Source organism: Gadus chalcogrammus, chromosome 9 (genome assembly GCF_026213295.1).
Source record: "Gadus chalcogrammus isolate NIFS_2021 chromosome 9, NIFS_Gcha_1.0, whole genome shotgun sequence".
NCBI lineage: Eukaryota > Metazoa > Chordata > Actinopteri > Gadiformes > Gadidae > Gadus > Gadus chalcogrammus.
This window is the reverse complement of record NC_079420.1, coordinates 25806513-25834179: the sequence shown is the minus strand read 5'-3', so window position 1 is coordinate 25834179 and position 27667 is coordinate 25806513. Positions and strand designations below refer to the sequence as shown.

At 44.6% G+C, this 27667-nt stretch overlaps 1 protein-coding gene across 3 annotated transcripts; it reads left to right on the top strand.

Moving 5' to 3' along the window:
* On the top strand, window positions 1-27667 carry ampd3b (adenosine monophosphate deaminase 3b). Of its 3 annotated transcripts, XM_056598329.1 has the most exons (16): window positions 2185-2456; window positions 7299-7602; window positions 9598-9811; window positions 11045-11192; window positions 11751-11916; window positions 12620-12839; window positions 13943-14072; window positions 17101-17295; window positions 18229-18360; window positions 19247-19410; window positions 20095-20221; window positions 20651-20814; window positions 21577-21697; window positions 22016-22189; window positions 23174-23284; window positions 24600-27667. In XM_056598329.1, exons 3-16 carry the CDS (start codon window positions 9600-9602, stop codon window positions 24780-24782), a joined length of 2247 nt encoding a protein of 748 aa, XP_056454304.1. In that variant the 5' UTR covers window positions 2185-2456; window positions 7299-7602; window positions 9598-9599; the 3' UTR covers window positions 24783-27667. The 3 variants fall into 3 exon arrangements, with proteins under 3 accessions (XP_056454303.1, XP_056454305.1, XP_056454304.1); XM_056598328.1 differs by lacking the exons at window positions 2185-2456; window positions 7299-7602 and adding an exon at window positions 1-405; XM_056598330.1 differs by lacking the exon at window positions 7299-7602 and having other exon boundaries at window positions 2184-2456.

Here is a 27667-nt window from a genome sequence, read left to right as displayed (position 1 = left end):
ACTCCCCCTCTCCTCCGGGTCCCAGAAGTAAACTCACTTCCTGGTGCCCTCATTCTACTGTCTGGCTGTTTGCCAAGAAAAATTTGTTCATTACCTTTCTTTAGTGATATCTCATGGGCCTCAACCAGCAGACTAACAGCAGTTAAGCTGTGGCTGTGGCTGTGGTGCGGAAGGAAGCAGAAGTTGGCAGCTGTGTAAGGTTCCCTATAGATAGAGCCTTCACCTCCTCACATTGGACTGCTTACGGAAACTATAGTAAGACCCTTCACCTCCTCACATTGGACTGCTTACGGACACGATAGTAAGACCCTTCACCTCCTCACATTGGATTGCTTACGGCCACTATAGTAAGACCCTTCACCTCCTCACATTTGACTCTTGTCATGGCCAGCTACCCCACACACGGTGAGTACAAGGAAGACTTTACCAGCCGGACTTCATGACTTCATGTTTTGTGTTTGTTTTTTCATCATGTTTCTCAACACCTCAACAGGTCTATGACCGTTCTTCTAAACCTTTCTAGAAGGTTTTCTTTCTCAACAAACTGAACGTTTGGGATTTCTTCACTGCATGTTAGTGCTCAGTGGGGTATGTAAAAGGCTTGGCCTGCTGAAACCTCTAGGATTGAACTTGTGATAAATAGCTGCAAAAATAGTAATGTGTTAAAGGTCCCATGACATGAAAATCTCACTTTATGAGGTTTTCTAACATAAATATGAGTTCCCCTAGCCTGCCTATGGTCCCCCAGTGGCTAAAACTTGCGTTTGGTGTAAAACGAGCACTAGCTGTTTGAAAAAACGGAGGCTCAAGCGCGCTGATTTGGAATGTCTTTATTTAGGACGTCATAAAGCATCTAAGCTCCTCCCCTTACTCTGCCTGGCCCGCCCAGAGACGTTGGCCCGCCAATGAGACACGACCGTGCGAGCGCCACATATGTGTGTGTGTGAATACACACACTGTAACGCAAGTGTTTCTTGTCGGTTCTTTGACGTCTCTTGTATTTCCACAACGAGACTGTCGTGGGGGTTATCCGAGCCATGGTTGAGAAGGAATTGGGGGAAAGGAACTTTGGCTTTGACTCGCTGAAGTACATGAACTGCGACATGCCGCCGGTTGCCGCGAGGCACCATCGCCCGGCAGCGGGCAGCCGGCAGCAGGCAGCGCGCGGTTCAGTCTACTACAGGTTGATGTGAAAGTGGAAGAACCAGAGACGTCGCAGAACCCGACAAAGTCGTTTGTGATTCATAATATCGTCTGGAGGCGCACACAGCTTTTGGCCGTGATAATATGTATTATATGATATAGATATCTATGTATTATATGATATTATTCAGATATAGAGCTCCAGGACTGTAACGCAAGTGTTGTACACTTCCTTGTTATTTGGATAACCGTTCTGCTTTTGGTGTAAAGCTCAATGTGCGACTGGCTCGGAGTGGCTGTAACTCTGCACCACGGCTGAATTTCGGGAACGTCTTTGAATACTGTGTTAGTTGCCCACTAATACCTATATTAAAGAATACATAAAATAGCATGTCATGGGACCTTTAATGTCTTTGGTAATTTGCGAATGGTAACAGTTTCTGGTTTTTGAAATAGCAACAAGCATCATACCCTAGATATGTTTTCCATGGACAGACTCTCATCAACCCCTGTTTACAGTACACTGATGATATTAATAGAAGATCTGTTAACAGCTGCTGTTCACCGCCCCTGAACAATTCATTAAAACAATCCTAAAGATTCAAACCAGGGGAGAAATAGAGTTACACTTTTGTTTCAGAATCAAGCCACACATACAGAGAAGTAGTCATAGCTAGTAGTTAGTTAGTAGTTAGTTAGTTAGTTAGTTAGTTAACAGTCCTGCTTCAGGACTGTTAACTGGCCTTGGGAAGTCAGGCAGCACATTCACTGCGGTTCGATCACAACATCTTGATGATGAATATATTAATGGTATATTATATAATATATATATTATACATATTTGATTGAGTCTGGATTGCCATGGTGATCTCAACACCCCTAAAATAGAACAGGGAATAAGAAGGGCAGGCCTTCAAGACAACAACAACTGCATCACACACACACACACACACACACACACACACACACACACACACACACACACACACACACACACACACACACACACACACACACACACACACACACACACACACACACACACACACACACACACACACACACACACACGCACACACCAGAAGATTAGCACTTGGGCAGAGGACACCATTGAATTCCTTAACACAGAGCAGTCAGAGCTTTGAAGAGGCTCCACTCTAGTCTGGCGGTTTCCACAGAGCGAGGGTTAAGTGCAGACTTGGAGAACAGTGAGCGACAGAGGAAGTCTCAGCGTTGATCAACAAAGGACCTGTGGTTCAGTTGGTACTGGGGGGGGGTTAGATTTGATGATCTTGCCCTGGTTACTGTGGAAGGTAAGAGACTAGATACCATCACTTCCTGTTACTCAACCAGTTGAGTAGACCAGGCTGTACCATAAATATACATGTTCATGGCTTTAGTTATACATTTCTTCGTGGTCCGCTACTTGATGTATCTGCATTCATACTTGCGCAGCCATAATGTTCATTCACGTTCAGCTATCACATTTGTTCAATATTATAACTTTATCAAGTAAATCTAAACAAAACTTAAAGCTGCAGTGAAAACCAGTAGCCTGTGTGTGTGTGTGTGTGTGTGTGTGTGTGTGTGTGTGTGTGTGTGTGTGTGTGTGTGTGTATGTGTATGTGTGTGCTTGCGTGCGTGTTTCGTTAGAATGCATAGTGTGTCAGTGAGCTGAGCATACCGTGCCTCAAAGGCCTGCTAGGAGCGCAGGAACTAGAAATTGGAGTATGGACCATGGAGCATGTGTCAGGGACCATGGAACATGGACCATGGACCATGGAACATGTTTCAGGGGTGCAGCGGCACATGTTGACAGCATCATCTGTGGGGCAGAGTTGTTGTTGTGGCTTCTCAAGTGGCTGAGAATCTGTGCCACTTGACACCAAATATGCTGGATATGTTTATCCACAAAAGGTTTACCAACATAGGGTTACGGCCGCGTCATGCAACAGGCTTACAGCCAGTGACGTGTCTGTTATTATTATAATGAGGATCGTACAACAACGTAATCGGAGTCTGTCTTTATTATCAACTCTGTACAGCAGTCGTAGACTAGTGTGCATGCACGGGACTCCAGCTAACCCGACCCGGTAACGACGTTACTACAAAATAAAGGCATTCCTTACACTATTATTCCGTAATACCACATCTCTCTTTCTTTGAGAACAAAGTGTGGACTACCTTTGTCTCTGCAGGTATTAAGGGGTTTATTCGGCCCTTTTGCTCGAAGATCTGTCCCTGATCTGTCCCTGTTTCAAGCATGCAAAATATGAATAAAATAACTTACACATTACCATACTGTGAACTATTACTTTAGCAGGCTGTGTTCTCAAAATGTAAACTCTCAGGTTTCAGGTAAATGTAAACAGTAAAGTAGAACAATTTAGCAATCACATTTCACTCTCTTTTTATTTCTTTTTTTTACTGTAGAAAACAATTCAATAAATCACCAATCAAGTCTCTGCGGCTTTCTAACCTCTCTCCCACACCTGGTCCGCACAGTCTCTGTGGTGGGGCCCTCTCTGCTGGGTGATGTTGTCACTGGTGGAGCTGGCTCTGGTGCAGGTGATCCTCTCCCGACCGGTTGCTCATCAGCGTCGACTACCCCACTGTTGGTCTGCAGTGGCACCAATTGATGCTGGTTCCTCCTCAGTGTGCCCTGAGGCACCTGGACGATATAAGAGCGAGGGGTGCTGTGTGTAGATAGCAATGTGCCCTGGACTCGTTCATCAGTGATCCACACATCCTCCCCAGGTACGAGTGGCTCCAGGTTTCTCGCTCTGTGTCTCTTGTCGAAGGATCTTGCGTCGTTCCTCCTCTTTTACCTTTCTTTGGCCTCCAGCGCATTGAAGTCAGGCAAAACTGGATTCAGCAGGGTTGGAAGTGCAGGAACTGTAGTGCGGAGGCGGTGCCCCATCAACAGCTCGTCTGGGCTATAGCCGTTCTGTAGAGGGGTTGCTCTGTAGGCCAGCATTGCAAGATATGGGTCTGATGCCTTTGTTAGCAGGTTTTTCACGGTATGCACAGCACGTTCTGCCTCCCCTCTGAGGAAACTTGGGGCTGCTCCTGATGTGCACAGAGCAATACTCAGCTGCAAAGGCTTTAAAGTGGTTAACTGAGAACTGGGGCCCATTGTCACTTTTAAGAAATTCACAAATTCCATGACCAGAAAACATTTCAGGTGCACCACCACATCTGTGGACCTTGTGGGTGACAGCAGCGCAACTTCCACATACCTTGAGAAATAATCCACGACCAGTAGATAGGTCTTGCCTTTCAGCGTGAAAAGGTCAGCTCCCAAGGTTGGCCAATGCCTGTCTGGCAACTCTGTTGGCATCAGCGGCTCTTTGACGTTCCTTCTCTCTTGAATGCAGGTCCTACATTTCAGCACCATGTCATTCAGCTGGCTGCTGAGTTCTGGCCACCATACCGTCTGTTTGGCCCGGCCCCTGCACTTTGTCACCCCCAGGTGTCCCTCATGCAGCCTCTGCAGCACATCACCTTGTAAGGCCGATGGGATGACGAGCCGCGTGCCCCGCAGCAGCAGTCCATCGTGCACAGTCAGCACTGCTCTATCAGCCCAGTAATGTCTCAGCACTCCCTGCAGTTGGCTTTTGTCAGGCCAGCCGTCTGTGCAGTACTCCATCAGTGCAGAGCATGTGCTGTCTGCCTTCAGGTGGTCACGTAGGCTGCAAAGACAATCTCCAATGACAGGAATGTTGCTGATGACAGTCTACATACATGTTGGTGACCTCTAGTAGGCTTGTATCCGTGTGTGCTCTTGCGGCTCTCAGAGGAGCAAGAGATAATGTGTCGGCCGTCGACAGGCTTTTGCCAGGGACATGATTGACTGTATAGTTGTACCTCATGAGTCTCATCCTAAATGTTTGGATTATTGGTGGGAGGTCATCCAAAGCATTCCCTCCCAGCAGACTCACCAACGGCTTATGGTCAGTTTCCAGCTCGAATGGTCTTCCCAGGATGATATGCTATGCCGAAGGCTAGACGGTTAAAATAGTAGCGCCCAAAAGGCGTGATGAAGGTGGTGTATTTGGCAGACTCTTTTGTAAATGGTACTTGCCAAAAGCCCATGTTGGCATCTAATTTGCTGAATACTGTTGCGCCAGCTGGCATGCCCAGAGTTTGTTCGACAGAATGCAGGATAAACTTTTCTCTACATATTGATTCATTCATTTTTGTGAAATCCACATAAATGCGAACATTCCTTGCTTTTTTCGGCACCACCACCATCCCGGCACACCAATCAGTCGGCTCCTGAATCTTGGTGATTACGCCCATCTTCTCCATACGGTCTATCTCCTCCTTCACCTTTCCCATAAGCTGTGGAGGTACTCTGAGTGGTGGGTGGAGAGAGAAGGGCACAGCCTTTTCTATGGCAGGCCTTCCCAACAGTGCAGTGTGCAGGTCCTTTACAACATAAATGTCCTCTATGGCTGTCTTTTTGCCTCTGCGCAGCGTTTCTCTGGCTACACCTAGGACAGAGAGTACATTGCCACCTGGCCCAAACAAAGAGCGTGTCAACACTGCCAGTTGCTTCACATCATGCCCCCCTGTAATGTCATGGTACACCTCGGCTGGCAGGGCGGTGACATCAGCACCAGTGTCTATTTTAAAGCAGACTTGTTTTTGTCTCAGTTGTAGCTGAGACACGGGTCTTTTCCAGCATCCACGGCGCCCAGGAAAAAGCTCTCTTCTTCCTCTGTAGTGACATCATTCAGAGATTTAGCACTGTTTCTGCACACCTTGCCATAATGTCAATTTTTGCCACAGTTGTGACACCCAGCATCTTTAGTAGGGCATTCCAATATTCCATGCGAGGTCATTTTTCCACATCTATTACAGGCCTTTGAGCCTGACTGTGGCCATGCAGTAGGTTTATTTTTGCCTGGTGTTTGTGCTTGTGACTGAGGCTTTGAGGGAAATTTGAGTTTTCTGTAGCTTTTAGCATGCACATCATCGACATTAGAGCACTTGCTTGCCCCGCCATTTTCATTTGTCAAACTGCTGTCGTCTTACTTCTTCAGACTGCCTTGTCTTCGTTATAGCAGTTTCAAGGGTTAGGTCTCTGTCTAACTGTAGCTTCTCTGACAATGAGACGTTTCTCAGCCCGACCACTAACCTGTCGCGGATCAGCTCGTTCTGTAACTGTCCATATTTGCAGTGTTCAGCTAGTCCGTATAGAGCAGTGTTTCTCCTGGCAGTTGCACACGCTGATTGAACTCGGCTCTTTCGTAGATTACATCTTCCTCTCATCCGCAGTTAGCGTTATCCCATTTAGCACATCTTCAGCTTCATCGCCCATGCAATAAACTAACGTTTTCACCTGGTTTTCTTCCGAAGTCGCGTTTATGTTGCTTGCAAGCCGAAAGCGGAAGAATCTCCTAATCCAACGTTCCCAATCTTGAGACTTGGTAAAATCTAATGGCTCTGGAGGTTGTATTGTGAACGTAGCAGTTGGTGTAGGTTGCGCCATAGCTGCCGGCTCGTCACCCATTCATCCGCCAAAACGATACACTTTCCTCTTCTTCGTCTTTTACTTTCTCTCTGCTTACAAGCTGCACAGTTCTGACACCATGTCGTGTTATTATTATAATGAGGCTCGTACAACGACGCTATCAGAGTCCGTCTTTATTATCAACTCTGTACAGCAGTCGTAGACTAGTGTGCATGCACGGGACTCCAGATAACCCCGTCCCCGGTACCGCCGTCCATCCGGTTGCTACAAAATAAAGGCATTCCTTACACTATTATTCCATAATACCACAGTGTCCAGACTAGTTTAGTGGGCGTGACCAGACCAGTTTAGTGGATGTGGCCAGGGACACCATGCAAGTTGAATGCTTTTCAGTAGACAGGGAAACTCATGTGCATATACAACCTCATTCTATGCTGCAGCTTCCTTTGAATATCCTGCGCTGTTGTTTGATGCTTTTATCTGAAACGTCAATGAGTGCCCTGAGTGCATGGTCCTTTATGGTACCATCTTATCATGGACGACCGCACTGGGACTAAACCTCTGACCTTGCAGTGTTCTTATGATACATCCATGGTGTATAATGCCTGACATTCCAGCTCCATCAGACCAGCATGGTAACCTTGCTTTGTGTTGCTCTGCTTTCATGTTCCTCCAGAATGAAGAGCCCTGAACTGAAGCGTTCCCAGTCTTTACAAACCGCCCCGATGCCCCCGGGCAACGCCCTTCAAACCAGCCAGACGGGTTCCTCCCAGCCATGCTGTTCTCAGGGCACTTTAATACAGAGCGACTGTACAGTGCAGACCTGCTCTGACAGCGCAGACCTTGAGATCTAGCAATAAGAAAGCAAAAATACGTTGAGAGACGAAGGAGGTCTCAGCCTTAGTCCACACAGGGTCTGTGGTTCTCTTGGTACTCAGGGAGAGTTGGGTTTGAAGATCTTGCCCTGGTTACTGTGGAAGGTAAGGGACTAGATACCTTCACTTCCTGTTTGTTCCTCAACCAGTTGTGTAATGATGTCACAACCAGGCTGATGAAACAACCAGGCTGTTACTACCGTTATCTTGAGATGTTCATGGCCTTAGTGATATGTTTCTTTGTGGTCCGCTACCTGACGTTTTTGAATTTGTACTCTTTCAGCCATCATGTTCATTCAAGGAAAATTATGCAGGGAAAACTCTGGTCCCAGAGGATGTTATGTTAGCAATGGGGAGGAAACTGCAAAATATGCTTATTATAATAACTACATCATTTTAAAGAAATCTGAGCAAAACTGAAAGCTGCAGTGAAAACATGTAGCCTGTGAGTCTGTGTGTGTGTATGTATGTATGTATGTATGTATGTATGTATGTATGTATGTATGTATGTATGAATGTATGTATGAATGTATGTATGTATGTATGTATGTATGTATGTATGTATGTATGTATGTATGTATGTATGTATGTATGTATGTATGTATGTGTGTGTGTGTGTGTGTGTGTGTGTGTGTGTGTGTGTGTGTGTGTGTGTGTGTGTGTGTGTGTGTGTGTGTGTGTGTGTGTGTGTGCGTGCGTGCATGTTATTTGGTTAGATAGCCTAGTGGGTCAGTGAGCTGAGCACACTGTACCGTAAAGACCTCTTAGGAAAGCAGGCACCAGAACATGGAGCATAGAACGAGTGTCAGGAAGGAAGCACATGTACACATGTAGCACATGTAGAAAATGTAGCACTTGTAGCATTCATTTGTGGGGCAGAGTTGTTGTTGTGGCTTCTCAAGTGGCTGGGAATCTGTGCCACTTGACACCAAATATGCTGGCTATGCAGCGTGTTGATTCCTGTCTCAGTCTTCAGATGAGGCTAGGCTACCTAGCTCAGCGAGTGAACATGACTCACCATCACATCCATTATGGATTGTCACTCCTTCGGGTTTCAAGGCAGATTAACTCCAAAAAGGATGGCACTCCTTAACAATACATAGATCATGTTATTAGAATTAAACAGAATATTAAAACTAGGTTTTGTTGAATAAACACTGCCATGTCCTATATGTAAATAAGCTGCTATGTATTTAACAAAGTAATCCTTTGAGGGCCCGGCTTGTTTTGAGATGTTTGAGGAAGATTGCCCCCGATTTGAATCGACTTCCTGTTAGGCTGAGAGCCACAGTATTTATTCAACTTATCTTTATTGAACCAACGTTACACACTACAATAGTGTGTGTCTGTCTGTGTGTGTGTGTGTGTGTGTGTGTGTGTGTGTGTGTGTGTGTGTGTGTGTGTGTGTGTGTGTGTGTGTGTGTGTGTGTGTGTGTGTGTGTGTGTGTGTGTGTGTGTGTGTGTTTGTGTCTGTGCAGGTATGAGGAGGAATTCAGGGTCTGGTACTTCTAATGTAATGCGTTATTGAATCCCTATCGCCTCACAAATCAGAAGTTGGAGGATAATGTTTAATGTGATGGCAGACCAGCTGAGGTCTTGTGAGCTGAGCGTTTAGCTTCACGTTGCCTCGTTGTTCAGGAGGCAGGATCTGTGAGAGCGTAGTTGGGGACAACAACCTCTGCCAGCAGGAGCTAACTGTAAAGTGTGTTTAGAGGCTCCATATGGTCACTGTGTTGACTGGCCAGGGCAGACACATTAGAGCCTCTAACTGTTATTGGGTAGAAGGTCCCTCTAGCGGAACAGGAACAAGGCGGGGCTCTGCTGACCTGGTCCCAGGCTCCGCCCCTCTGCCCCAGAGGTTCTGCTAGCAGAAAGTCATTGCTTTGTGACTAAAGTGACCGCAAAGACCATGGAACCTATCATGGTACTATCAAGAAATCTGAATAGCAACAACAACAACGAAATTAATGTGCTGCAACTGGACATAAAATAATGGAAAATAAAGCCTTACGTTATCACGATAATTAAAATGATATTTTAAAGTCTTAATATCAATATAATGTTCATGGTTTGTTTGTTTCTCTTCTCTTTCTGTCTCAGAGATGCTGAAGCTATTCCCAAAGAGCGAGATGGACGAGGGCCTGCGGCAGCTGGCCGAGAGGGTGTACGCCTGCGCCCTGAAGGAGGAGAACAACCGGGATGCCCTGGCCCTGTTCACCGTCCCCGAGGACTGCCCCATCGGCCTGCAGGAGGAGCGCGAGAGGGAGATGCAGAAGGGCCTGAAGGAGCAGCGGTCCGAGGAGTCGGCCAGGAGGTCTGGACTGGGAATATGACCTTAACTACTGACGCACCGGGGATAAGACCTGAACTACTGACGCACCGGGGATAAGACCTTAACTACGGACACACCGGGGATAAGACCTTAACTACTGACGCACCGGGGATAAGACCTTAACTACTGACGCACCGGGGATAAGACCTTAACTACTGACACACCGGGGATAAGACCTTAACTACTGACGCACCGGGGATAAGACCTTAACTACTGACACACCGGGGATAAGACCTGAACTACTGACGCACCGGGGATAAGACCTTAACTACTGACACACCGGGGATAAGACCTGAACTACTGACGCACCGGGGATAAGACTTTAACTACTGACACACCGGGGATAAGACCTTAACTACTGACACACCGGGGATAAGACCTTAACTACTGACACACCGGGGATAAGACCTTAACTACTGACACACCGGGGATAAGACCTGAACTACTTACCCACCGGGGATAAGACCTTAACTACTGACACACCGGGGATAAGACCTTAACTACTGACACACCGGGATAAGACCTTAACTACTGACGCACCGGGGATAAGACCTTAACTACTGACACACCGGGATAAGACCTTAACTACTGACGCACCGGGGATAAGACCTTAACTACTTACGCACCGGGGATAAGACCTTAACTACTGACACACCGGGGATAAGACCTGAACTACTGACACACCGGGGATAAGACCTTAACTACTGACACACCGGGGATAAGACCTTAACTACTGACACACCGGGGATAAGACCTTAACGACACACCGGGAATAAGACCTTAACTACTGACAGACATGAGACATTATCTATTGACAGACCGGGGATAAGACATTTTCTACTGACAGTATCTGTGGACACATGCCGCCGGTTGGACATTGCAATTCTGCCACCATGAATGTGGGCGATAATCATATAAAAAGACTTGAAGAAACCAATGTTTACGAACACAGGGATACAGCCTACTTTTACAACCTCATCCTATGCTGCAGCTTCATTTGAATACCCTGCGCTGTTGTTTGATTTCCTTTATCTGAAACGTCAATGAGTGCCCTGAGTGCAGGGTCCTTTATGGTACCATCTTATCATGGACGGCAGCACTGGGAATTGCATTGTTTTTATGATACATCCATGATGTATAATGCCTGAGAATCCAGCTCCATCAGACCAGCATGGTAACCTTCCTTTGTCTTGCTCTGCTCTCATGTTCCTCCAGAATGAAGAGCTTTAAGATGAAGCGTTCTCAGTCTCTGTTCTTACAATCGGAGCCGCACCTCCCCGGCCCGGCCACTGGCCAGGCCCCGCCCCCAGAGGACCTCCCAGACTACCAGAGAGTGACCATCAGTGGGGATTACTGTGCGGGGGTAAACTGGACCTCTATACTATACTATCATACTATAATACTAAGCATACTAAGAGTACCGAGCTCAGGGGTCACAGGTCAGCTGAGTACCGAGCTCAGGGGTCAGAGGTCAGCTGAGTACCGAGCTCAGGGGTCACAGGCCAGCTGAGTACCGAGCTCAGGGGTCATGGGTCAGCTGAGTACTGAGCTCAGGGGTCAGAGGTCAGTTGAGTACCGAGCTCAGGGGTCACAGGCCAACTGAGTACCGAGCTCAGGGGTCAGAGGTCAGCTGAGTACCGAGCTCAGGGGTCAGAGGTCAGCTGAGTACCGAGCTCAGGGATCAGAGGTCAGCTGAGTACCGAGCTCAGGGGTCAGAGGTCAGCTGAGTACCGAGCTCAGGGGTCACAGGTCAGCTGAGTACCGAGCTCAGGGGTCAGAGGTCAGCTGAGCCAGGGTCATGCTCTTTGACAAGCTGGGCCCAGAGGCAATCCCATGGATTGTCTCCAGAAAGGCTCCGTCTTTGTGTGCAGGTGTTTGAGACATGTTCTAAAAGCGTGTGTTGTGGTCCACCCTCGTCCAGATCACGGTGGAGGACTATGAGCAGGCCTCCAAAAGCCTGCTGAAAGCTCTCCTGATCAGGGAGAAGTACTCCAGGCTGGCCTTCCACCGCTTCTCACGGACCACAGCGCACTTCCTCCGTAGCGCAGAGGACCGCACCTGGAGCCAGGAGGACGAAGTCCTGCCAGGTGGGGTGTGTGTGTGTGCATGTGTGCATGTGTGTGGTTTTGGTTGTGTGCGTGTGTGTGTGTGTGTGTGTGTGTGTGTGTGTGTGTGTGTGTGTGTGTGTGTGTGTGTGTGTGTGTGTGTGTGTGTCTGTGTGTGTGTGTGTGTGTGTGTGTGTGTGTGTGTGTGTGTGTGTGTGAGTGTGGAGTAATCAGGAAGGCATCCTTTCATACGATTTGACCTGAGGAAGATCTTCATCAGGCTGTATCTAAGTGCAGCAGACATTGGATCAGTTCTGCTAAGATGTTTAAAGTGTGCGAGAACCTGTTAATTTAATTTGAAGAGGAATAGCTTTGGGCGGAGATATCAGAGGTGGGGGAGTACACACCCATCATGGCCCCCAGCAAATCCTTCTTTTAAGCTTGCACCCATTGTTGGGTATGAAGGTTATAATGAGTAATATTCTGTATGAACTGCACTGTGCGTTAAATTCTATGAGCTTGACACTCTTGATCGCAAACATCACCTCTAACCTTTCCCCATACGGAGCTTTGTGTTTTCTGCATTGTTATTTTAGTGAGAGGGATAAAATAGCAAAGCTTACTCTGTTGAAGATAACAGACGACATATGAGGCTGTTTAAAATAAAAAGAGGAGGATTTGGGGTCACATGCACTTTAAGGGGGGATTCCATCTGCCTCTTAACTCTAACGCTGCGTTTGAGCAGACGTCAGCCCCTGCCCGGGGCCGGGCCAGGACCCCTACTCCCTGGAGGACCTCCCAGAGGACCTGGGCTACCTGCTGCAGATGACGGACGGCATCGTGCGTGTGTACAGCAGCCCAGAGGCCCTGGAGCAGCAGCAGCCCCGGGACCTCCCCTACCCCGACCTGGAGACCTTCTCTGTGGACATGGGCCAGGTCCTCGCCATGATCGTGGACGGACCCACGTAAGGAAAACTCAAACGTTCTAGAAGAGATGAGGAGAACTCAAACGTTCTAGAAGAGATGAGGAGGAGAACCCATACGTTATAGAGGAGATGACCTGGAGGACCCATACGTTATAGAGGAGAAGAGGAGAACACATACGTTATAGAGGAGAAGAGGAGAACACATACGTTATAGAGGAGATGAGGAGAACACATACGTTATAGAGGAGAAGAGGAGAACACATACGTTATAGAGGAGATGAGGAGAACCCATACGTTATAGAGGAGATGAGGAGAATCCATACGTTAGGAGATGAGGAGAACACATACGATATAGAGGAGAAGAGGAGGAGAACCCATACGTTATAGAGGAGAAGAGGGGAGAACCCATACGTTATAGAGGAGATTAGGAGAACCCATACGTCATAGAGGAGATGAGGAGAACCCATACGTTATAGAGGAGAAGAGGGGAGAACCCATACATTATAGTTGGAGAAGAGGAGGAGAACCCCTACATTATAGAGGAGAAGAGGGGAGAACCCATACGTTGTAGAGGAGATGAGGAGAACCCATACGATATAGAGGAAAAGAGGAGTTACGTTATAGAGGAGAACACATACGATATAGAGGAAAAGAGGAGAAGAACCCATACGTTATAGAGGAGATGAGGAGAACCCATACGTTATAGAGGAGATGAGGAGAACCCATACGTTATAGAGGAGAAGAGGGGAGAACCCATACGTTATAGAGGAGAAGAGGGGAGAACCCATACGTTATAGAGGAGAAGAGGGGAGAACCCATACATTATAGTTGGAGAAGAGGAGGAGAACCCCTACGTTATAGAGGAGAAGAGGGGAGAACCCATACGTTATAGAGGAGATGAGGAGGAGAACCCATGCGTTATAGAGGAGATGAGGAGGAGAACCCATACGTTATAGAGGAGATGAGGAGGAGAACCCATACGTTATAGAGGAGATGAGGAGGAGAACCCATGCGTTATAGAGGAGACGAGGAGGTGGAGGAGACAGGGCGTTCCCAGTTCAATCTCCTCACCAGTACATTGGTTCCTTACTGTTACTGTTACTGTTTTCCCTCTACCCGATCTCAAAACCGCCGCCGGGCAGAAAGACCTACTGCCACAGAAGGCTGAACTTCTTGGAGTCTAAGTTCCATCTCCATGAGATGCTGAATGAGATGGCTGAACTGAAGGAGCTGAAGAAGGTCCCACACAGAGACTTTTACAACGTCAGAAAGGTCTGAACCTCCACCACTCCCTGAAACACATACCCACATGAATAGAGCCCAACATCAAACACCCCCTGCTAAATGTTGGCCTGTGAATATCTTATCTTACTAATATATAATAGCAGGCCTGTCAAGTTACTGCACACTTGGTCAAGTGCGCATGTGCCAAGCAGCCCGCAGCTCACACACACACGCACACACTCACGCCCACACACACACCTCATACACCACATACACGTAGAAAAAACTGTATTTATTTTTCAATATTACCCATCTCCTTGAGCATCCCACAATGTCTTGCGATATTGATATCTTTTTAACGGACCCGCCGTTGACAAACTCTCCCAGTAAAGTCGTTCTCTCTATAGACTGTAGAAATGGCGATAAAGGAAGTGAAGAGACACTTTCTCACGTCGACAAAGCAACGGCAGGTCGTTTATTTTATCAGATAGTGGCATTTCGATCTAATGGGAAATATTTCAGACCATTGAGACGTCGGAACAATGAGGTGTCGGAATTACGGGCAGGCCCCCCGTAGCCTACTACCAGGAATATTACACTGTTGCTGAGACACAGCAAATCCCTCAAAATGCAATGCAATGCAAGGTTGGTTTTATTTCTAACATTATTCTATCAACACAGACAATTACATCGACCATCTGGCGTTATAGTGGATTTGCCTCGGGTGTACTGTGGAGTGGGTAAGACTGTTTTATTAGCAGGCTAGTATTGCCCGTTGCCGTGCGCTAGACTAGCACAAGCAAACTCTGCAACTAGAAGGACTGAATGAAATGTGTTGAAAACTGTCTCCAATGATAAAGAACACCCAGGCTAACTTGGGAATTGGGCCCTTATCCAAAATTCCGAACTACCCCTTTAAGTTAAAGCATCGCGCCGACCGGCATATCAACAAACAAGTCGCGCGATCTCTTAAAGAGACAGCGTCCTATAACGAACAACATATCCTGACATTTGTTCCCTGAAAATCTCCTGAACAATTATACCGCAGAGGTAGTATTTTCTCCGTAAGAAATGTAAATTACCTTATATGTGAATGAGGAGTAGAAAGTCGCATGATGACGTGATGACACTCCTGCATTTCACTGAGTGGCCCCCTAAATGATAGTCAGCCTGTTGCCTTTTGTTCAGTGAATGGTTAAAAGATATTTAAATGCTGGCACTGGTTTTAAGAGTCATTTTGGGTGAACGCTAAAAAATAGGTCTTATCATAATCCTAAAAGTACACATCATACAATAAATTACAATACATGAGTTCACAGCTGCACGCGTATATAAAAAATGTTATTTTTATTATTATTATTATTGACAACAGTTAGCTGAACATTATAGGTTGACGTCCTTCCACTCTCTGTTTTCCAAGTTAAACACAGAAATCTACTATATTTGTCCCAGTGTTTGTTATATGTAAATTTAAGCAAAAATAGACGCTCTTTCTACGGTAACGCAGTCGTTTGTGATGCCTTTCCTCTTCGTCGTTTCTTCTATTTGTCTCCAACTCATGCTCCAATCTTTCATCGATCGATGCTTCGGATTTTGTGGATGCAACGGAATATAAGATGCATAATTTTATCAACATTTAAGATGATTGCGATAAGTTCTGCCCATTCTGCCTCCATGTTGTCTGTGGTCAAACCAAAACAAACTACAGTGTCAGCGGCCGCACTTATCTCTTGCGAACTTAGACCCTACGCCATATCCCGCTACTTGCAAGCCCATCCCCCTAAACCCCCTGTTGATTCTACTGATATCTAAACGACATCGATGTCCGCATATAAAGCAGGAATCTCCATCAAGTGTGAATCACCCTCAGGATCGAATCTCTTGATATACAAATGCAGCGAAAATGCTGAGGACATGGGTGAAACGACTTATAAGTAGAAAAATGTTATGCTTGCTTCATAACGTAAGGTGAAAATGATTATGCTAGCTTCATTAAGTAACAGGTGAACCAAAAATGTTATACATTGTAAAATTATAGGCAAATTGTTATTATATTATGCGCTCAGAAATTTGTTACATTATCGACTGGGGTTTCCACATTATAGCTATGGGTTTAATTACAACTAGAGGTTGAGAAAAAGTCGGAAACTGTAGTAGCAATAATGATCATAAGTAAAAACAATCATTCATGACAATGACTAATACTCTTTTGTGTGTTAGCTAAACTGGCCTAGTAGTCTGTTTATCTGGCTCATGAAAAGGGTAACTACACAGAAAGTAACACACTGTCAGTTGCTTGCTATCTCATAATATCAAACTTTTGTCGAACATTTTTGGATGATTTTTAGTGCTCTAGCCTCAGTGCTCCAGCCTTAGGCTCCAGCCTCCAGCCTCAGGCTCCAGCCTCAGTGCTCCAGCCTCAGTGCTCCAGCTCCAGGCTGCAGCTCCAGGCTCCAGATCCAGGCTCCAGCCTCAGTACTCCAGCCCCGGGCTCCAGGCCCTGGCTCCAGCCCCCGGCTCCAGCCTCAGTGCTCCCTGCATTGGGTCCTTGTGTGATAAGAGCCTGCCTTGTCTCCTCCCTTTCCAAGCCTTGTTTGAGTTGCGGGCGGATGCCTGTCAGGGGATATTACTGTTCAGCTTCCTGCAAAGCAACTGAACTTATTCCTTGGACATGGTCATCTAGGGTAGTGCTGGAAATGAAACTTGAAAAACGTGTCTTGGCGTGTTGCTTAGATGATTGCATCTTCCTGTTTGGCTCCAAGCTGGTCGTTTTGTTTGGTATGTTATTCCCATTAGTGCACATTCCACTATAAACATGTGTTCTTCACGTGACAATGAGTGGACCGAATCCATTTAATTAGCAGAAAATATTAAAGCCTTGGGATATCGAGTCACAAGATTGTGCAAGAACAGCAAGAGTTCCACAGTATCAAGAGCAAAAACTCAACAAAATCGTCAGCACATTAAGCACATTCTTCTCAACTATGTTTTATGGATAAAGCTTGTTCTCCAGAGATCTGCTGCACCTCACGGACATCATTGTTTGTGTGTGTGTGTGGATGCACTTCTCAACCAGGTTGACACACACATCCACGCAGCTGCCTGCATGAACCAGAAACATCTGCTGAAGTTCATCCAGACAACGTATAAGACGGAGGCGGAGCGCGTGGTGCTGGAGAGGGGCGGGGAGAAGCTGACCCTGGGCCAGGTGTTCCAGAACCTGGCCATGGACCCCTACGACCTCACCGTGGACTCCCTGGACGTGCACGCCGTAAGAAACGCTCCCTACTTATCTAGATGGTCGGTTGGATGGTTGGTCAGATGGTCGGTCAGCACGATGGTCGGTAGGATGGTTGGTCAGATGGTTGGTTGGATGGTCGGTTGGACGGTTGGGCAGATGGTTGGTCAGATGGTCGGTTGGATGGTCGGTCAGATGGTCGGTTGGATGGTTGGTCAGATGGTCGGTCAGATGGTTGGTCAGATGGTCGGTCAGATGGTTGGTCAGATGGTCAGTCAGATGGTCGGTTGGATAGTCGGTTGAATGGTCGGTTGGATGGTTGGTCAGATGGTTGGTCAGATGGTTGGTCGGATAGTTGGGCAGCACGAAGGCCGTCAGATGGTCGGTCAGCTCGATGAACACGATGACCTATCTGGGTAATTTATTTCATCAATACAACTCATTATAAAGACCACCACCACAATCAATGGACATGTCACCATTGATTATGTAGAAGAGAAACGTAGAGAGCAACGGTCTACCTACTGATGTGTTAAATGATGAGTTAAATAAGTCTGATTCAGACTAGATAATAAGACAAGGCTACAGACAAAGTAATTGAACAAGAAGAAAGTACCACAACAAAGAGCATTTTAACTGAACTCAAATAGACTCCATTGAAGCCTGTTTTATAAGTATCTGTTTAATGTGGCCATTCCATTACAATACTATTCAATATACTATTCAATATTCAATATTTAATTCATGAATGACTTAATTAATGGTTTATAACATTTAATTATACATTTGAACTAAAAAGTAAGTACAGAACACACAGCATTTCCTGGCACAGGTGCACAGAATGTGTTGTAGACACATTTAATCTGTTGATGTAATTTGATTGGGCTTCATGCAAGGTCTTCAGAGTCAGAGTGATTTGATGTTTTCTGGCTGATTGCACAGCTCACACATCTTCCCAATCCCTAGGGAAGACAAACATTTCACCGCTTTGACAAGTTCAACTCCAAATACAACCCTGTAGGGGCCAGCGAGCTGAGAGAAATCTACCTGAAGACAGACAACTATATCAATGGAGAATACTTTGCACGCCTGATTAAGGTACAGTATCAATCATTCCGCAAATATGAACAACAGGGTGAAATTGCCTTCAGAGGGTAACAGACCCTCATATGCCATAAATACAAGATGATAGGGTACTTTATTAATCCGAGACGGGAAATTTGGGTATCCCAGCAGAAAGACATTAGTTGACACTAAATGAATAAGAGATACACAATTAAAGTTAAAGTAAGAACAACAAGGAACAATGCAGAAAATATATCTATACACACTTTAATAGTGGTAGCAATATGCAAAAAGATCCATGCTGTCCATTTCATTACAGACATTTGATGTAGACTTTATTAACAATAATTGTTAACATATTTAAACTAAGCATTGCTTTCACTTCCCAAATACCTCACGTTCGTTAGGGTGAGATTTAAGATCCAGAAGATAAAACATAAGTGAAATGTGACTGTGACAAACTAACAAAGTGCGCGAGCCAGCTTTGTGTTAGTTATAATCAGTCTTTATGCACCAATATAAGCTTAGTGGCATGTAGAAACGTCTAATTGTATTATGTGTCCAAATATCCAGCCTGCCAGTGCCAGAAAAACACTTATAAAATTATAAATCCGAAAATAGAATTCCTTCTGAAGTTTATCGTTTGATTTGGAATTAATAATAAACCGATTTTTTATTTATTCCAGACATACATATTTGGGTTACACAGCAGCAAGTACTAGACAGTGGTCTAATATTTTATTTTTACAGATTAAAAATATCAATAAAGAGCCATAAAATATATAGAAGACATCTGTATCCATGGCAGCATGTGACTCAGTGCAGTGCTGCTTGTGGGAGCAGACGTGGGGTAGCAGCAGCATCAGAAGGGATTCCCCCATGTCTCCCCATTAATGGACTGCCTGGTATCCTCCAACAGGAAGTGGCTCACGGGCTGGAGGAGAGCAAATACCAGCACGCCGAGCCACGCCTCTCCATCTACGGACGCTCTCCAGACGAGTGGCGGACCCTGGCCTCCTGGTTCGTCCAGCAACGCCTCCACTCCCCCAACCTGCAATGGATGATCCAGGTCCCCCGCATCTAGTGAGCTCCTCGTACCATCACTATAACTATGAGATGTATACATGCATTTATGTGTGGGTTTGACTTTGAAGGTTGGATTATTGTGAAGGTTTTGAAGGTCCCCCCCACCCCACCAAGGGGGTCCTGATATTAGTATAGTGGTTAGGGTAGTCTGGCCCAACGGGATGATGATCCATCTGATCCGCCAGGCCTTCTGGAGGTGTCCTTCAGCAAGAAGCTCTTAATGACATGGAACTGAGCTCAGTTCACTGTAGATCACTTTGGAAAAACATCCATGAATGACTCGCTAAACAGAAGTATTGTTTTAGGTTAACGTACAATATACTGTTATGTTTCTTTCCCATCGGTTAGCATTGTCAGCATTGGGTGTAAACTGGACATAATTACTTGCTAGTTACGCTGTTCCAGATGGTCCATAATGCTGAACCTCCTTCTGAGGTGTTTCACAAAATGTAGGTTTTATGAAACCCAGTGTTTGGTTCTAAGAACACATTTTTTTGAGACATTTTGTTAATAGTGGCGAACAAGGGGCTAACCTTTACCTATCAATAAAGTAATCTTAAGTCAGCTAAATGTTCAGCAAGCAGAGCTTTTTGTACTAACTGTGGCAGGTAGGGAAATGATTTACATCTCAAAGTGAGAAATGTTGATAAAACAAAAAATGTTACCGTATTTGTCTTTCAGTGATATTTTCAGGGCCAAGAAGATCATACCAAACTTTGCCAAGATGTTGGAGAATATCTTCCTCCCACTGTTTGAGGCCACAGTCAACCCACAGAAGAACAAGGAAGTGCACTTGTTTTTAAAATACGTAAGTCGTGCAAGAGGATTCAATACATTTGCCGAAATATGGGTTCATCTAAAATTATTTTTATTGAATATTGAAAAACTGATCTTTGAATGAACTTTCCCAGACCTGATGGCTCCCAGGTCTGGGAAGGTTGGATTATTTGGATTATTTAATTACACTATTTGGTCATTCAGTTGACAGGTAGGGGTTAGACATCTTGTTCAATGATGCCTACAGGTATGCTGTGGAAATGGGATTTGAACCCAGAACCGTTCAACTGGTAGTGGAGTACCACAACTAGACTACCCTGCTCCCATATGGCCGTTCCCGTAGCTACTGTACATTGTGAACTCATTACACATCGGTTCATGAAGCCCCCCCCCTCCTTAATGTTCTGTTCCCTTGGAGGAGGATCTGTTGAACTGTTAACACGGTCCTGTCCTGCTGCAGCTGACGGGGTTCGACAGTGTGGACGACGAGTCCAAACACAGCGACCACATGTTCTCCTTCAGTAGTCCCAAGCCTGAGAGCTGGACCTCCGAGGAGAACCCCCCCTACAGCTACTACCTCTTCCACATGTACGCCAACATCATGGTGCTCAACAACCTGCGCAAGTAAGTCCTCCTAAGTCCCCCCCGTCTAATGGATGGGTGCATACATAGCAACAGTAGTAGCACAGGCACATGCTAACAGGCTCTTTAACGATGAATGAACTGGAATGTCTCCATGCTGTATTAGGGTTTATTCAATTACTAATCAAAAATTGCAGAAATTGAGGGAGGGAACTAGTGTCAAACTAGCCTGGTCCTACCAGACTCTCGTACTTTTTTTCATTTGCACAGAGAGTCGGGCCACTCTACATTGAAAAACGTTAACTCACTTGAAGGCGGGTGTCGGTTGGAGTTTAAAACAATTGAGTCTTCCCAGTGCCACTCTGAATCTGCCATAACCAATCGCTAACATTTTACTACAACTGAAACTAGCTTACGCCCTCAACGTCATTTTTCTCAGCCACTCCATCTTTTCTCTGATTGGACTGGCAAAATTTGGCCGGAGAAAACCCACGAATATACCGCAAATCCAGACGTAGTACTGAAGGGAAATTAAAACTGAGCGTAGCACGTAGGCGGGCGGAGCCAGGCTAGTGACAAACCATATTCAAAGATAACTTTGTAAGAGCGGAAACCGCTAATTCATCAGATAGATAAACAAGAGCGTTTTTGGTCTTCAAACTTTATTGACAAACGTCCAACACCGTTTGAGCCTGAAAGGTACACCTTTAATTGTTGTATGAAAGGACTCAGAGTCTGACCTTCATCAAACGAAGATGTGAAGGTCAGTCCTACTTAGTGAAGTACTCTGTCTCGTGTCTGAAGGGAAAGAGGCCTGAACACCTTCCAGTTCCGGCCCCACTGTGGCGAGGCTGGATCCATCACCCACCTAGTGTCCGCCTTCCTCACCGCAGACAACATCTCCCACGGCCTCAACCTAAAGAAGGTGGGCCAGAACCCTGACTGCTGGCGGAGCCAGTTGAAGTGTGAATGGTTATTTCTAAAGAGCCAGGAATTGTTTCGATGAGTTGGTCTCTGGTGTTTATACTTTTGGATAGGCATTGGATCTGTAAAAATGTTGGTTGGCACAACATTTTCATGAAAGTAATGACTTTTGGATATCAAAGTTTAAAAGAAAACATGTTCATCAAGCAGTGGAGGTGGGATCTAAATGGTCGACCTTAAACCTCTGGTATTCATATAAATGCATCAGTAACACATTCAAGAATAACCTTCAAATGAAGTGTCCTCTTGTCCTCTTCAGAGTCCAGTGCTCCAGTACCTCTACTACCTCTGCCAGGTGCCCATCGCTATGTCCCCTCTGAGCAACAACGGCCTGTTCCTGGAGTACTCCAAGAACCCTCTGCGCGAGTTCCTCCACAAAGGCTTGTGTGTGTCCCTGTCCACTGACGATCCCTTGCTGTTCCACTACACCAAGGTCAGCCCTCCCAGCCTGAGTACCGGCCATCTAATGATGCATCATCCATTTACCCAACCCATTAATACCATCACTGTTTTTTATCATGCAACTCTACATGCCAATTAACCAAGAGAATGAGGATTTTGGTATTTTACTTGAAAATTGTTCAACCTGGATTTTCCTTTTAATAATTTTGGGTCTATATTAATAATGTGGGCTACATTTAAAAAAATTGGTAGGGCATTGAGTAGGAACACTGCAGCCATAATCCGTCCTCTAAAAGTGCTTAATTTGGCTCAGTTATATTCATCCATCATTATGGAAAGGATCCCTACAGAGAAATGTAAGTAGGTAATACTGTTTCATTTGATGGTCGTTCTTTACCTTCTAACTTCCGGGGAACCAGAGAGAACAGTAAACCAGTAGAGAGATCATTTATTGCTATGATATTTCAATATTGATCTATCTTACTATCATGTTCTATTCTGGTGGTTCATGCCAGCCCCCAAGCTTAAACATAGGCTAACGTTATAACATTAAAACAACGTTTAACAGGCTTATTATTTTTAATATGTTATTCATGATTATTTTCTCCACGGATAACCCCACGGTCATATTCACCACAGACCCATAGCGTTGTCTACAGCTGTCCGAGTAGACGACTCATTAGTTGTAAATTGGGAAAATAACGTTAGGTATTTTCACCGTCAATGGCGCTAAAGAAAACAACTTTGTTAATCGCACTCTAATTCAAGAAGTCAGAGTGACGTCATAGCGTCAGAATGGAATGAATTCTGAAGTGATGAACATATATCCTTAATTTGCTTCTAATTATGTTATTATGGGTTATCAAGGTGTGCGTTGAGCAGCATCAGAAAATGTATTAATTTAATATTTTTAATAATATGGATAGCAGTGATATATTTATAATTTTACCTTCTATTATTAGTATCTTTTGTTTTTGCATTCCTTATTTCCAATTGTCGTGTCCTTACTCCTTAGGAAGCATTGATGGAAGAGTACGCCATCGCCGCCCAGCTGTGGAAGCTAAGCACTTGTGATGTGTGTGAGATAGCAAGGAACAGTGTCCTGCAGAGTGGCCTCTCACACAAGGTACAGTACCCCTACCTAGTATGATACTATTATCCTGCTAGTGTAGCTAACACCCCACTAGTCTAACTAGTATAACACTAGGCTGCATGCGAATACTCATACTTGACTGGTATATAGTAGGCATTTTGTAGTACGTCAAAAACGCGTCAGAATGCTCAGTACACATTGTGTAGTAGGCAAAAAGTTTCAGAATGCGTACCACCGCCACAGTATACAACGGTAGGTCACTACGCTATCCCACAATTCAGCCGGAGTCTGGTAACCGAAGAAGAAGAACGCTGCGGTGAAAAAATAAAAAAAGATAGATAGATGGCTGACCCGGCACCAGCAGCAGCTCCAGGCAGCTAAAGTAAATTATCACAGATGACTTTAATTTTGCCGGCATCTGAGGGGAAATATGTAATCTCCAAACATCCGGGGGCGTTTCGGTGGTGTTTGGAGGCGTTGTACGCATAGCTGTCGAACGTACTACATTGTCAAGTAGTAGACACTCAACAGAAATAGTATATACTTAGTATTCGGATGCACCCTTAGTCTAGCTAGCTTGACAAGTCTTGCTAGCAGGACACAAGTTAAGCCAGCAAAACACTAGTCCAGAAGGCTAGTCTAGCTAGCTGGGAGGGCGTGAGGGTTTGAGTCCACACTTACCGAGCCCTTTCCGTTAGTCCGCATCAGTGCAGACTTCACCTAAGGGAATCACCCACAGTTCAAAGCGTTGTTTTAGTGAGCCGGATCATTTGGATCAGCTCACCAACAAGAGCCTGCTCTTTTGGCTCCCAAATGGCTCTTCATATTACTACTTATACCTTTTATAATTCAGCCAAATGTAGCCCGTTCTGACTTATGATTAGTATGTGTAGGCCAATAATCACCTACAGTATTCAATGCATCCTTTATACTGAAGTATTTAAAAGTAAAAATTATATTTTCTAATATCAATAAATTGCTGTAGCCGATTGTTTTCATTGCATTTACAAAAAAACATCAAAACGAGCGTCCATCCAAAACATCTTTGACATTAAACGTTGTCAAGGTAACATGTGCTCTCGTGAAGTGCTGTCCCAATCCCATATATACCTATCTGAGCCCATGTGGCCTCACACACTCACTCACTTAGCACCTGAGATCAATTAAGTCTGTGAGTCCTTAGTCCTTAGGGCTCACTTTTGGATATAAGTATATATTAATAAGTACCCCCAGGGGGTGTATGGCGTAGGGCTGGACGTAGGGCACTTTGCCGGAGGAGCCGTTGAGGATTACACCTTTAGCTAGCATAACGCTAGTCTAGCTGATTAACAACCTCTCCCCCCCCCAGGAGAAACAGCACTTCCTGGGTCCAAATTACCTGCAGGACGGCCACCAGGGCAACGACATCCGGCGGACCAACGTGGCCCAGATCCGGCTGGCGTACCGCTACGAGACGCTGTGCAACGAGCTCAGCTTCCTGGTGGACGCCATGAAGATGGATGCTGCCACTACACCCATCCCGGACCAGTGATGTCCGCCTTTCACATTCTACCAGTGCATACAGGTCACCTGACGTAGTGAATTGACGTCGGCACTGGCTTAATGCTCCTGCTTTATTAAGCGCCATGATTTATTATGTGATTTATTTTGATTGACCATTTCAGAACTTTTTCAAAATCAATATATTTTTGACAACACAAGTGAGACTTTCAGATGCAGGATGTTCCAACAGAACAGCCTACAAGTTGAGACCAGTGGACTTCAACTGGTCAATATGAGCAGTTGACACTGCACTATTTCTGTTTGAGTTTGCTGCCACCTAAAGTTCAACATCCTCCATCCTTAACTGAGCTGTATTTTTTATTTGAAACTATGATTAATAAAGCATAGCGTTATTTGAAAAAGTTGGGTTTTCTATTTGTGCTCACAGTAACAATACCGGAAACTTCCGTACCTGAAGGGTACTAACTGATTCAGCAGCATAGAGTCGCAACAATTGTGACTCTGCTGCTCACAATACGAATATGTACCTGTGCTGGCGTTCTTAGGCCTTAGTTTGAGCAGGACTAAGGTTCCATATGGGTCTTTTTGGACTTCTTGTCCATAGACCGATTTTCACGCGTTTTTTCGTCATACGTGTAGCTATGATAAAGGACACATGGTTTAGCGTGTTTTATTATTCATAGTTGGCTTAACAGTAATAGAATATTCTTATATGCTACAAGTGACCAGACGTCCGAGATCAAAACTGGGAACCAGAGAAGGGGAAAATAACGGTCAGCTATTTTTAAGTTGAAGCAACAATATATGATTACTTTAGGCTAAACAATTTATGAATTTGAATACATTAGATATCTATATATCTTACCTTATACAGTCCCTCCAGAAAAATGCGGCATTTTTGTGATTGTTGCGGTCAAAAATCCTTGATTATGCGGCACGTTTTCTTGTAAAATGCGATGAAATATGCGGCATATTTATGCAATTTATGCCATAAAAATTGCGGGAACATGCAAAAATTGCGGGAACTTGCGAAAAATGCGGGAAAATGCAAAAAATGCAGCTTTTTGATGACGTCGCGTTATAACGTCACTTCATAACATTCCAATGGCAACAGGGGGAAATGGCTGCTCTTGTGTGAAGTAAACGCAACATTTTTCAACTATATATGTGCTACAAGTCACAAATATATGTGACTTTTTTGCAACGAAAATGCGGGGATTATGAAATCATGCAAGCCCCACATATTTTGCGCGGAAATCAGCAATAAATGTCCGCATAAATATGCGGACTTTGTATGATTATGCGTAGAAATTATGCGATCACATAATCGCGTTTTTCTGGAGGGACTGCTTATAGACTGTACCTCTGACTGTTGCTGCAGCAGCAAAGTTTATTCTGTCTAGGGGCTTTGTATTGATATTTTGTATTTACTTTTATCATCAACATTCTTTCCTTAAATTATTATGTTTATATTGATTGTTTTATATATAAGCGTCTGCCAAATACTTAAACAACATATATAAACACCTGAAAGTTTTTATATCAGCTAAAACTGTTTCACTGGATTCAGATAAAACCAAATTCTGTCTTACCCAACAATGTTAGCATTTGAAAATTGTTACTTGAATGACTCAATTTATATCATGGTTACAATTATACTGTTAAGAAAGTTTTGTCTTATACTTTGACTAAAATGAGAATGCGTCATGATACAAATCTGCTGATGGAATGTTTATTTGTGGATGGATGGATGGAATGGACTAGAGTTTGCAGTTGGGAATTGATACAGGACGAGTCAAAATACAACAAAAAGCAGCCAGGGTAAATGCAGACTGACCATTTACCCTGTTTGCAAAATAAGAGAATAAATTAAAAAATGATTATCATGGAAAATAAATCTATCGCATTAGGCCTGATTATCATGAATTAGGAGTGAAATTCAAAATAAAATAAAAAAGCAGTAAGGGAAATCCAGACTGACCAATGTAGTGTACGCAAGGCAATGTGAATGTAAAAAATGTCAATATCTGTGTGGGATTAAAACCCTGAAAGAGGACTGTTTTGCATAGCTTCTTTCTCGTACATCCTTTCTGAAGTTCAAGAGAGGCGAGTTTGGCAATGTGGTGCAACCGTGAGGCATTATCTTATGAAACACAGACACAACCAATGAGCAAGTCCGAATGGTGGTTGTCGATGCCAAACTGTGTTCCCCAAGCAGAAATACATCCTCTGTTCCAATCTCCCCTCTGACCGCATTTCTCACGTCCCAGCAGCCAATTCTGCATCTATGTATAGGATGTCTGTAGACTCTAGTACCCATTAGTGATTAGTGTAGCCTGTAGTAGGCCTACCCAACATTGAGTAGTTTAGACTCTAGTACCAGCATTGAAATTCAAATTCAAATTCAAATTCAAAAAAACTTTATTTGTCCCCAGGGGGCAATTGAGGGCACATAGCAGCAGCATTACAAATGACAGGGCCATGTCCAAACAAAAAACAAACGAAAACACAGCATTGCTACCTGGCAGACAATACACACAAGCACAGGTGTCTACAAATACACACATTTATATAAATATGTATAAAATATGCAAAGTGCATGTTTATAAATGGAGAACTGACTCTTAAAAGTGTATAATGTGTCAAATATGACATAAATATAAAGTGCAATCAGTTAATAAATACCATGCTGGTTATAATACATTTGAGATGAATTGAGGCGAGGTATTTATGTTGTAACAGTTAATGGGAGTGAGAGGGAAAACAGAGTTCACGGCTTCACCACATTGAAGTGCTTGCTGGTACATTGGATTGAGTGGTAGTCTTCGGCTCCTAGTATTGTAGTGTTGACTACTGTACCCAGTATTGTAGTCTTGACTAGTAGAATATTAAGTAAGTGGTATAGAATTCAGT

Bases quoted from the DNA above. Each gene is read 5' to 3' on its own strand.
- ampd3b (XM_056598328.1), top strand. From the start codon at position 384: ATGGCCAGCTACCCCACACACG. The intron at 22,190-23,173 runs GTCAGCCCTCCC...CTTACTCCTTAG, and splicing joins TGCTGTTCCACTACACCAAG to GAAGCATTGATGGAAGAGTA. The intron at 23,285-24,599 runs GTACAGTACCCC...TCCCCCCCCCAG, and splicing joins AGAGTGGCCTCTCACACAAG to GAGAAACAGCACTTCCTGGG.